Source organism: Osmerus eperlanus, chromosome 16, assembly GCF_963692335.1.
Source record: "Osmerus eperlanus chromosome 16, fOsmEpe2.1, whole genome shotgun sequence".
In the NCBI taxonomy this organism is placed as follows: domain Eukaryota; kingdom Metazoa; phylum Chordata; class Actinopteri; order Osmeriformes; family Osmeridae; genus Osmerus; species Osmerus eperlanus.
Window position 1 is genome coordinate 13,938,556 of NC_085033.1, and position 12,323 is coordinate 13,950,878.

The following is a 12,323-nucleotide window of genomic DNA, read 5'->3' on the forward strand; positions in this document are numbered from 1 at the left end:
GACAAAGCACATTTATTCTTGTGAATGATACTCGTAGGTCAGTCTAAGTACACATGTGTTAATCTCATAACATTCCGTTGTGTGAAATGACCAGACCCTGCTGTTCTGTGTAGAGTGTCGGTCTCGTGCAACACCACTAGATGGCGCTTTCAGTTAGGAGGCCCAGGGGATAACGGTTTGTTAAATTCTGAAACGCGCAGTTTGATAACATATTTAGGCCTACATGTATGATTATATGTTAAGCCAAATTTAAGCACGAGTATGAAAGTGTAATCATTGGCACAGACATTTTGAAAGACTAAGGTGAAGTCTTTAATTACATGTCAATGGCTGTTGATATTGTAGAATAACTTAATAAGACTGTACTTAACAATTTTTGTTCGTTTTTTTGCATTAAATTAGGCTACTTAAAACTTGTTTTGGTAAATATTGTGGAGAGGCTTCGACTTATTACTTCGTGCCGTCTTCCTTTATGAACACCAAATATCTAAACTAATAAATAGTGTGATCAGGTTTAAGTCTTTTCTTTTATTACATGGATTTATTACAAGGATTTAACACTTGTTCAAACAACTCATAATCCAAATGTGCTGGTCACTGTAGTTCTCTGACTAATCCTACACGCCCCGCCCCTCTGTAGTTTTTCCCCGGTGTCGAGTTGAAGACGCCGACTGCTTGGTCGACATTTTAGTACTGCATCATCGCGACTGACGTGGGAACTACGTGGGCAAAGACACGGGCTATCCACCCCTATTGTAATTAGTGACGATTCTGTCTACGTAAAACTCTGGTAAGTTATTGCATAGCTGTCGTATTCGACAGAAGTCAGAAAGCCGAGGGCTAGAGAGAGAGAGTGAGAGAGTACCAAGTTTACATTTATGCTCTATAAAACTTTCACTCGGAGAAATCAATCAAGTAGCCATACTGTAGCTAATCCTGATATAATGGCCTCGCAGCCTTAGCTTCTGTAGGTTCATTTCCTTTCGCCTACCACACCTGAAATGTGGACGGCAGCTTTTTTGACATTTGTAAATAAGAACTGTGCTCCCAGAACATTCCCATGTTACTTTCTTAAATCGAAGTAAACTTGGTTATTTCTAAAATGTGTTGTTTGTTTGACAGTCGTATACTAGTCCACTTGATGATAATTAAACTTGTAAAGAAAGCCGTGCCATGAAACTGAAAGCTCATTATGTTCCTACACGCGACAGTAAGTCTTGCGCTAGCACCATAAACCGTTGTTGTGCCGCCACAATATTGTTTCTATATCTTGAAGCATTTGCTATCCAGTTAGGCTACTTATTTCAACTTATACATATATCGGACTTGTGTCTACGTGGGTCTAAACTGTTTATGAAGTGTTAACAAAGGCAACTCTTGTCAGGAAATATGGCAAACATTCACAGACGCGCTACGTTTTGCAATTTGAAATTGAGGAAATGGATTGTGTCACACTCCCATGTTGTGATGAAATGGATACTGTACATCGGTATGACCAGTATCACGGACCTTATTTTTGTTACCGGACAATAATTTTCGTAAATCAACTGCAGTCAAATGTATTTGCTAGATGCGTACGTGACGTGACAGCCTGGGAACAAGTAAACAAGGGAGATAGTGTGAAAGGGACAACAATTTTGGTATAAATTTACTAATATGAGTGTATTTACATCCATAAACTTAAAATGCCGTTTTATTTTCTGTTTATGTTCCATAAACATAACATTATTTGGGGGGGGGGACCAAAAATAATCAGACTTATACTTACATCCTTCACATTCAGTATTTGCCTGAAGTCAGTCACCCATTATCAGCTTATCTCCTGCTAACATGCTAGCTGTCACTCTTTTCATATGATAAAACACTTTCCATAACAACCCGTCTGTAGATTTGACTCTTGTCAACTCTAGGACAATAACATCAAGTTGACTAAGTCTACAATACATCATCGAGCGTTGTGAGGTATCAAACCGGTGTCACCCTGTATAACAGTTAGGTCTGTTTGTTTGGTCTAAAGGTTTGGTTTTGAGCTGTTAGTGTTCAAACCATCAACCTAATTGCTATCCCCCGACCCCGCTGTGTTGCTAATTAATAGAGGGGACGTTTCAATGGTCTCTTGACATTGGAACGGATTTGCCCCTCCCCCACTTCCTGTCCCTAAATGGGCTGTTGACATCACTTCCTTCCTGTCCTCCAGCTGTCCAATGACCATGGAGATGGTGTCTTCCCGGCAGGATGGCAGCATGAGTGATGACATGTCTGACGACGAGGGGAGTCAGAGCGATACCAGCTCAACCACCCCCGCTCACTCTCAGGTACGAGCACACACACACCCCTGAGGTACGAGCTCACACTCACACACACACACACCCCTGAGGTACAAGCTCACACACACACACCCCTGAGGTACGAGCTCACACTCACACACACACCCCTGAGGTACGAGCTCACACACACACACACACCCCTGAGGTACGAGCTCACACTCACACACACACACACACACCCCTGAGGTACAAGCTCACACACAAGCCTGAGGTACTAGCTCACACACAAGCCTGAGGTACTAGCTCACACGCACACACACCCCTGAGGTACGAGCTCACACTCACACACACACACCCCTGAGGTACGAGCTCACACACAAGCCTGAGGTACTAGCTCACACACACACGCCTGAGGTACGAGCTCACACACACACACACCCCTGAGGTACAAGCTCACACACAAGCCTGAGGTACTAGCTCACACACAAGCCTGAGGTACTAGCTCACACACACACACACGCCTGAGGTACGAGCTCACACACACACACACACCCCTGAGGTACGAGCTCACACACACACACACCCCTGAGGTACGAGCTTACACACACACACACCCCTGAGGTACGAGCTCACACACACACACCCCTGAGGTACGAGCTCACACACACACACACCCCTGGGGTACGAGCTCACACACACACACACACACCCTTGAGGTACGAGCTCACACACACACACACACACACACACACACCCCTGAGGTACGAGCTTACACACACACACACCCCTGAGGTACGAGCTCACACACACACACCCCTGAGGTACGAGCTCACACACACACACACCCCTGGGGTACGAGCTCACACACACACACACACACCTGAGGTACGAGCTCACACACACACACCTGAGGTACAAGCTCACACACACACACCTGAGGTACGAGCGCACACACACAGAACGAGAGTTATCCTCGCTCCACTACCCGTCGACCGTTCCCGCTTATCGTTACCGTCACCATGACGACTGTAGAGAGTTGACTTGGTGCTGTGTTTCTTTAGGTGACGGTGAGCTCGGGGACTCTGGGGGACTCCACTGGGGTCACCCTGGTGCAGCTGGCCGACGGGCAGACCATCCAGCTCCAGGGCGTCATCCAGGCCCCCCAGGCCTCCGTCATCCAGCCACCCCAGGTCCAGGATGTCCCAGGATCTGAAATGGTTTTCCAAATGTCGTATTTTACTTTAAATGGTTCACTGACCTGTCCTTTTTTGTCGTTGCTTCTGTGCAGACATCCACAGGGGGGTGTCTCGAAGATGGGGAACCAGATACTATAGACACTCAGAAGAGGAGAGAGATCCTGTCAAGACGTCCATCTTACCGGTACGGTTTGGTGGAGTTTAAAGGAATTAAGACATGCAGGTGTTAACCCCTTCAAAGATCAAGCCTTCCTCCATCCTCTGGGTTATGGAATACTTGATTGGGAATCATATTTGGTATTGGTTATGGTCATTCCTTGTAATTTCTGCCCCCAAAGGAGATATCAGATGGAATTAGTGTCAGTGCGTGGTTGCTGTCTAGTATAGGAGTGCTGACGTTAACAGTGCCTATATGGCTGCTCCTGTCACCATCCTCAGGTGGTCAGACTCTGCTCTCCAATGTTTCTATCTTCATTGGCTCTCCTCTCTTTCTCTGCGTAAGACCTCATTAAAAAGGAACTGAGAGTGAAATCTTACAAAGAACCTTTTTTTTTATGTTTAACGTTATCTCCACATTCTATTTCAAGGAGGTTTTGTGAGAATCATTTTTTCTTTTTTTATCCTCCTCTTCCTCAATTTTAGAAAAATCCTCAACGAGCTGTCTTCAGACTCGCCGGCGGTGGCCCGGATCGAGGAGGAGAAGGCTGAGGAGGAGGCTGCAGCGGCCAGCCTGGCCTCGGCCCCGGTCCCGACCTCCATCTACCAGACCAGCTCAGGACAATACAGTGAGTCTCCCACTCAAGCCTCGACGAGTCTCCACATCCTGTTTCACAACACGTGGTCACCTGGTTCCTCGAGTTCCACCTGTTTCCTTTGCCTTTTGGATCAGGACCCAATCTGTGTGTGTGTGTTGGTGTATGTTTAGAACTAGACAGAGATGGCAAAAGCACAAAAAAAACACTCATGTAGAAGCACAGATACTCAAAACCTTTTTTCGAAAATATTTTTGCAACCTTTCAAAAAGTTTTAGAAAATATTTGGAAAACCTTTAGAAACTTTTTTTCGAAAAACATATATAGGGGCGCTCCGGATAAGTGCGCATACCATGTAGGCTGAGGCCTTACAGCAGAACCCAGAAGCCTGGGTTAGAATCCAGCCCGGGGCCTTTGCTGCATGTCTTCTCCCTTCTCTCTCCTCCTGCCTTTCCTGTCCCTCTTCACTTAGAAACTGTCCAAAAAAGAATGAAAAACGTATAAAAAATAAAGAAATATAAACACACAGGACCAAAAGATCGTCTCTACATGCCACACAAATCATATCCAGACCCCCAGACCTAACCCTCTCCTCCTGGGCACCCCTCCCAGACCTAACCCTCTCCTCCTGGGCACCCCTCCCAGACCTAACCCTCTCCTCCTGGGCACCCCTCCCAGACCTAACCCTCTCCTCCTGGGCACCCCGCCCAGACCTAACCCTCTCCTCCTGGGCACCCCTCCCAGACCTAACCCTCTCCTCCTGGGCACCCCTCCCAGACCTAACCCTCTCCTCCTGGGCACCCCGCCCAGACCTAACCCTCTCCTCCTGGGCACCCCTCCCAGACCTAACCCTCTCCTCCTGGGCACCCCTCCACAGTTGCCATCACCCAGGGCGGAGCCATCCAGCTGGCCAGCCCAGGCAGCGTAGGCCTCCAGGGAGGCCAGACCCTGACCATGTCCAGCTCAGCCACCCCCCAGGCCGGGGCCACCATCCTGCAGTACGCCACCCAGCCGGGAGACTCTCCCCAGCAGTTCTACATGCAGGGGGGCCAGGTGGTCATTCAAGGTAGGCCGCGCTGGGTTCTTAAAAGGGACAGGCCGCCCCAAAAGTGTTTGTGGTATGTGTGTGGGGGATTTTGCGAAGTATTACTGAGTTTTTTTGGGGGGGTTGATTGAATATACGGGAAGTATTCTTTAGAAATCATAATAAACTTTTTCACGGCGCAGGACCGGCGGTCTGTAACATTTACATTGTCATTTAGCAGACGCTCTTATCCAAAGCGACTTACAGTAAGTACAGGAACATTCCCCCGAGGCAAGTAGGGTGAAGTGCCTTGCACAAGGACTCAACATCATTTTGCACAGCCGAGAATTGAACCGGCAACCTTCTGATTACTAGCCCGATTCCCTAACCGCTCAGCCACCTGACTCCCCAGTAACAGCACACTCCAGCTGCCTGTGAATGTGCCTAGTGCTAAACATGTTTGACACTCCTTACGCAGTCTGTCAGGAGAATTCTGTAGGTTTAATTGAGGTAATGTGATTGGTTACTGGTCTGGCAGGGTGGAACTCCAGGCGTGGGCTAAATCTCCCATCGCTCGTCCCTCGAAAGAATCAGACTCAAGATTGACTTTGGATCTCTGTTCTTCCTCAGTTTTGTGGAATATACAATGCATTTGCACACCTATACAAACTTTATATACATATCATTTATATATATGTATGTTTTGTAAATCCCTTTTCCATATGAAAAACAAGGAATCTGTTATCAGTGGCAGGTGAAGTAAATGAAAAGCTTTACCGCTGAAAAACAGTTTTTAATACATTTCAACACCTATTGTAAGTGTAAGTATCCATAATTAGCCCATTTCATAACAGCCTGTTTCCCAAAGTTTAGGATTAAAAGGCTTAATGACATTAACAAAATCATAAAACCACACACACACACAGCTTAAATCAGAGTGTGTGTGTCTTTTCACCAGGCACAATATCCTCTTGTTTGTCGTGCGTCTCTCGAGTTGCGTCACAAGGTCTATTAATACACCTACGCCCCACCCCCTCCCCACCCCCTCCTCTCCCCACCCCCTCCTCTCCCTCCCTCCTCTCCCTTCCTCCTCTCCCTGTAGCTCCACAACAGCACTAAGTACAGAGGGAGGGGAGAGGGAGGGGAGAGAGAGGGGGAGGGGAGAGTAAGAGGGAGTGGGAGGGAGCAGAAGGGGAGGGGCTAAAAGCGTGTCCTCCTGACTTCAGCAGCCAGCCAGTGATGTCATTGTGATGTCAATGTCCTTAATTGTAATCTTGTGCAAAGTTGATGGGTGACCATTCCACACACAGTCAGAGAGAGGGTCCAGTGTGATACAGAACAGCAGGGTGATCGTGAGAATTTTCTGGCTCTGGACAACTGGAATTTAGTAATGGCTGTAACTGGGGATGAGACTGAATCAGGTAGGTTTGTGTGTCTGTCTCAGGGCTTCTCATTGGTCGAGTTTAGAGATGATAATGCTGTAACGCGGAAAGGAAAGTTGTGTGTGGTGGGCTGGCCGGCTGGCTTCACTGCTGTTGTTAGTCTGTGTACAGTAGCAGCAGATGTATTGTGTGAGATTTCCTGCAGTGTTTCTGGAACACACCTGGCTTGTTGTTGCACTTATCATTGAAGAGTGGATAATTCTTAGATTATGTAGTCTTTGTGGGGTTTTACAACAATTTTATCTCTGCTTTTCAAAGACTTTAGAATTGTACATGGTTAAAATATTTAAACTGTAAATGTATGTGGGCACTGGAGTTTGTAAGGTTGCAACAGATTTCAACTTGCAAAAAGTATGAAATAGATTCAGTCTTCTCCTTTGATAAGGAATATCTAGACACAACTGTTGATTGAACAAGATGTTTGGTTTGCTTGTTCAATCATGTTCCTGTCTAGCTTTCTCTCTCACACACAATCTCTCTCTCTTTACCTCTGTCACTTCCTCTGTTCTCTTTCCTGCTCTCTCTCTCTCGCTTTCCCTCCATCTCTTTCACTTTCCTTTTCCCTGTCTCTCTTTCTGTCCTTTGATCTTTTTCTTCCCCCCTTTCTCTTCCTCCCTTTCTCTCCTTTCCCTGACTCTCTCTCTCCTTCTCCCTGTCTCTCTCCTTTCCGTCTCTCTCTTTCTTCCTTCTTGGCTTTAGCTCTTCCCTGTTCCATCCCTCTTTTTTCTCACCTTCTGTTTCTCCCACTCTCCATCTGCTCTCTCTCTGTATCTCTCTCTCTCTCTCTCTCTCTCTCTCTGTATATCCCTCTCTTCTACTCTCTCTCTCTCTCTTAGTGTCTATCTCTCTCTTTCTCTCTGAAATACCTCGGGGTGGTTCAGTAGCGGGGGAGGGGTGGTGTGCGCTGGCAACATTTGACGTCACCCTGGTTTCCTGGAACATGAACCGGGCGGGGAAATGAGAATGCAAAACCAAGCGAGCGAGACGTACCATTGACGTCAGCGTCAGGGGGGGCGGGAAGGGAGGGGGTCACGCTGTGATCACTCTCACACACACGCATGCACACTCACATACAGACAGACAGAGCTCTCAGTGATAGAGAACGAGAACACCAGCTTAGTCATACAGTCATTTTTTTGGGGGGGGGGGGGGGATCTGTGTCATATAATATCACGTTAATAATATTTGACCCTCAACATTAGTTGTTTTTGGGGAGGACCAATGTTTAAGGAGGGGGATGTTTAAAGGGGGGGGGGGGGGGGGGGTTTAAAGGTCTCTGATGAGAGGGAAGACCTAACTCCTCCCTCTGTCCTGGATGCTGTTTATAGTAGTTTTCTGCCCGGTAACTAGATCAGGCAAATAGTATCAACCAAACAGTATTACCTCAGACGCTGAGCCCCTCTCTCTTTCTCTTACCCTTCCAGGCAAAGGCCCTTTTTAATGAAAACCTAATAATATTGAGCGAGTGTCGGGTTACGTAACCCGTTGCTTTGGTTTGTGTTGTCGTCATTTCCTCCTTTTCAGTAAACCAATCAGTGAAATTAATTGTAATTTCGTTACCGTTGTTCAGAGTGATTGTCTGTCAGACCCGGTTAGGTCAAAGCCCATTGGCTAAGCTGTTGTTATTGGGCAGGGTCAGAGGTAAAGGTTTATTGTCCTCTGAGTGCTCTGTGTACTTAGAAACCAGACTGACTGAGCAAACAGCAAAATGGAACACTTCCTCATCTGCTAACTGCTATCGCCATTGTGTAACACCCTTTGACTCTCTGTCAACTTGTTTTCAAGGCAGTCGAATTTAGGCCGTCTCTTGTCTGTCAACTTGTATAATTTCTCTAGATGTTCACTGGATATTCTTAGTTGGATAATTAGAAAGTGAAAATCTGGCCTTATTTGTACCCTCTGTGTGCTCTATAACCCTTTAATCTGTCTGCTCTATAACCCTCCATATCTATCTGATGTATAACCCTCTGTCTGTCTGCTCTATAACCCTCTATATCTATCTGATCTATAACCCTCTGTCTGTCTGCTCTATAACCCTCCATATCTATCTGATCTATAACCCTCTATATCTGTCTGATCTATAACCCTCTATATCTGTCTGATCTATAGCCCTCTATATCTATCTGATCTATAACCCTCTATATCTGTCTGATCTATAACCCTCTATATCTGTCTGATCTATAACCCTCTGTCTGTCTGATCTATAACCCTGTCTGATCTATAACCCTGTCTGACCTATAACTCTGTCTGATCTATAACTCTGTCTGATCTATAACCCTGTCTGATCTATAACCCTGTCTGCCTCCTCCCTCCAGCTGCCACCGGAGACATGCCTGCGTACCAGCTGCGTTCCCCCACCTCAGGGCTGCCTCAGGGGCTGGTGATGGCCTCCTCGCCTGGCTCCCTCCACAGCCCCCCGGTGCATACGGAGGAAGTCACACGCAAGAGGGAGGTCCGCCTCATGAAGAACAGGTAGAAATATACATTATTTTTTTTCTTCTTTTTTTTGAGGCCTTGCAAAATGTCTGTCGGTCAGTGATGTGTTTTTTTTTAATTCCGTTGTTATGTTTTTGGCAAAGGAACCTCAAATTTGTGTTTTTACATTTACATTTACATTTAGTCATTTAGCAGACGCTCTTATCCAGAGCGACTTACAGTAAGTACAGGGACATTCCCCCGAGGCAAGTAGGGTGAAGTGCCTTGCCCAAGGACACAACGTCAGTTGGCATGACCGGGAATCGAACTGGCAACCTTCGGATTACTAGCCCAATTCCCTCACCGCTCAGCCAACTGACTCCCCAGTTTTTCTGTTCTGTTGTTTTTTTTCGAAATCCTAACCACCGGGATGGGTGAGATTGATGAATTATTATTTATAGAATCTGACCAACGTTTTTGTTAGCTTCCAGAACATACACAAAGGCTTTAGCTCTGAGGCCTAACGCTGTCTTGCTACACTCGGTGGACTGTCAAACCACGTCCGTCACACAGGACTGTGATCCGTGAAGACTCTTGAGTTGTGATTGTTATAGATTTTGCGAAGACATCGTCCGTGTGCCTTTTATCACACTCTTCTACATTCTCACACTCTTTGTTCCTCTGTTCTGTCATTTCTCCAGGGAGGCTGCGAGAGAGTGCCGCCGGAAAAAGAAAGAGTACGTCAAGTGTCTGGAGAACCGTGTGGCGGTCCTGGAGAACCAGAACAAGACCCTTATAGAGGAACTCAAAGCACTAAAAGACATCTACTGCCATAAAACAGAATAACCAGCGTGTGAGCTATCTGACCAGAGGCTCTCACTCAGAGGAAACAAAGCACAAATGAGAGCAGTTTACAGACTTCTGGATGGGGGATTAAAAAAAAGTTATTGATAAAAGCAAAAACTAAACTAAACAACAACAAAAAATTGAAACATACTCTGGGACAACTACTACTTTCAGCTGTCTGTGTTTGTTGTGTCCCTGCTAGCTCAGGTCCTGGTTGTGCAGATGCTACAGTACGTCGACTGTTGGGTTGTGACTCGCTGTAGGCTTGAGCTCGCCGGGCTAACAAGCCCGCAGTCGGCCCTGCTCCTCGCTCGCTAGGGTTAGGTTGAGGTCACGCTCGCTTCCACCGTCGGCCTCGCTGGGGGAAGTTGGCAAACCATGAGAGTTGAGGAAGTGGAGGAAGAGGAAGTCAAGGTGCTTCCTGTTAGGGTGCCACTCGTCACAGAGGTGGACATGCTGAGAACCGAGCCTTTCTCTTATCAACCTTTTTGTCTTTTTTTTTTCTGAAGGAAGGAAGTGCACAGAAACTCACCAGCAAGCCAAAGTAGAGTCACACGAGAGTTTGTCTGCTCCCATGTCTTTAGTGTGCGATACATTCCTTGAAACCTGCGAGTCCTGCTTTAACACATTGCTTCTTTCTGGTGGAGTAGGGTGTTTTAAAGGTGAATTCACTTTTTCAATTGTTCAGTTGAACACTGTCGTCAACTAATTAGTTTTTTTTATACTGATAGGTCAGAAAAGGTGGTCTGTAACCAACAGTTGTTTTTAACAAGTGGCCAAGCCGATGTTTAGAGCAAAATGTTGCCCACAAAAGAAGTCAACCACAAAATATTCAAGACCAGGAGTTTAATGTGAAAAAGATAATCTATTATCACCTTTACATGTCTGGCCATGAGGAATGTGCTCTGGAAGGCTGTTTGATAGGGACTGAATCTTGTAACATGTATGTATATTGTAATATGTATGTATCTTGTAACAGGACTGTAAAGTGGCTGCAAGTGCAGGAAATATTGATGTTTGGTTCTTTTGTGGGGTTTTTGTATAGGAGTCATCTGAACAGCTGGTTAGGGTTAGAGAACTAGTTGTAAAATGTTTTGTTTAAAGGTTATTGCCAATGTTTTTTGACTATTATAATTATGCACTTGCAAAATTCTTTCAGCCCATGCAAGTATATCATGTTGAGGCACGTTACTTATTTTGAATTTTCATATAAGGCTTTAATGTCTGTGTACAGAATTGCTAGTGCGTGTTTGGCCAGTGGGCTTTGAATACAGGGGATGCATTTGATTTTAACTCTTAACTTTTGACCAAAGTCAGTTCTTCAGGTGTTGACTTTTAGGTTTTCAGAAGACGACCACTTTGATTAGGTTATTTCTTAAAAACAGCTGTTCTCTCTGTGTGTATTCCCTGCTGTGGTCGACACATTTTACAAACTATTTTGTTTATCAAATAAAATGTATAAAATGAGATGGGAACGGTATGTTATTTTATTAGTATTTTTTTTTTTTTACCAAACCACCATGCCTCGCATCATAAAGATGTTATAAGCAGGAGATTCTTCTTTTGATAATGACCCATTCTAGGTTTTTCAAACATATTAGTTATAATTACTTGTATCTCTTCGGATACCCCCCCTGCATTGCATTGCCTCTCATTTCCAGATCTTGTTGTGTGACGTGACCATTACGGTAAGGGATATTTGGGCCACTAACATCAAAGTTGGTTATGTTTCTGTGTTGCCTGGGGTGATAAGGGCCAGCTCCCCCTCAACGATGCATGATATTTTACTGTTATCCAGTCATTAAAATCCTCCTTGGCTTCCACAGATTGCAGAGCAGAGCTGCATATGATGTGGATTTGTCTTCTGGAAGGCTCTGAGCTAAGGCATTGTAATGAAGAACATCTATAGGACCGAAGCGTTACCTTGACAAAGGTGTAGGCTGTGATAATTAGTGTCTGTGTGCTATTTGAGGAAAAATACTTTTGTGTGTGACAAAGTGAAAGGCATACGCACATACACTGTAATTTTTTGTTCCATAATACCTTTATAAAGTTGTGCTGGTGCACCAACCCTGTCTATAAACTGGTTTCTCTAGTGTATACAGAAAGGCATCATTGCTGTAAGTCAAGGCAGTGTTCTCTTCAGAATGAATGGTTTGGAATGTTGGGCCTGGAACTCCGTGAGCAAACATTCTGTTCTGACATCTTTTCTCACTATGACATCATCCGGCCTGTTGTTGTTATTCCCTGTGGAAAGTCTAAACACAGCCCTTTACCAAACTGTCTCAAAGGCTCTGTTGTGATGGCTGCAGATTGTAAACATAGCAACAAAGATGACCATGATGACACTACATTATCAAATCCCTCTGATTATATTTTGA

At 45.4% G+C, this 12,323-nt stretch overlaps 1 protein-coding gene across 3 annotated transcripts; it reads left to right on the forward strand.

The window, feature by feature from the left end:
- The first annotated feature begins 666 nt into the window (after positions 1-666).
- On the forward strand, positions 667-11,409 carry crema (cAMP responsive element modulator a). Of its 3 annotated transcripts, none has more exons than XM_062481045.1 (8): positions 667-790; positions 2,198-2,315; positions 3,329-3,457; positions 3,556-3,647; positions 4,106-4,248; positions 5,093-5,281; positions 8,997-9,153; positions 9,798-11,409. In XM_062481045.1, exons 2-8 carry the CDS (start codon positions 2,205-2,207, stop codon positions 9,940-9,942), a joined length of 966 nt encoding a protein of 321 aa, XP_062337029.1. In that variant the 5' UTR covers positions 667-790; positions 2,198-2,204; the 3' UTR covers positions 9,943-11,409. The 3 variants fall into 3 exon arrangements, with proteins under 3 accessions (XP_062337029.1, XP_062337030.1, XP_062337031.1); XM_062481046.1 differs by lacking the exon at positions 667-790 and adding an exon at positions 1,192-1,210; XM_062481047.1 differs by lacking the exons at positions 667-790; positions 2,198-2,315; positions 3,329-3,457; ... (1 more) ...; positions 4,106-4,248; positions 5,093-5,281 and adding an exon at positions 6,471-6,660.
- The last annotated feature ends 914 nt before the right edge of the window (positions 11,410-12,323 follow it).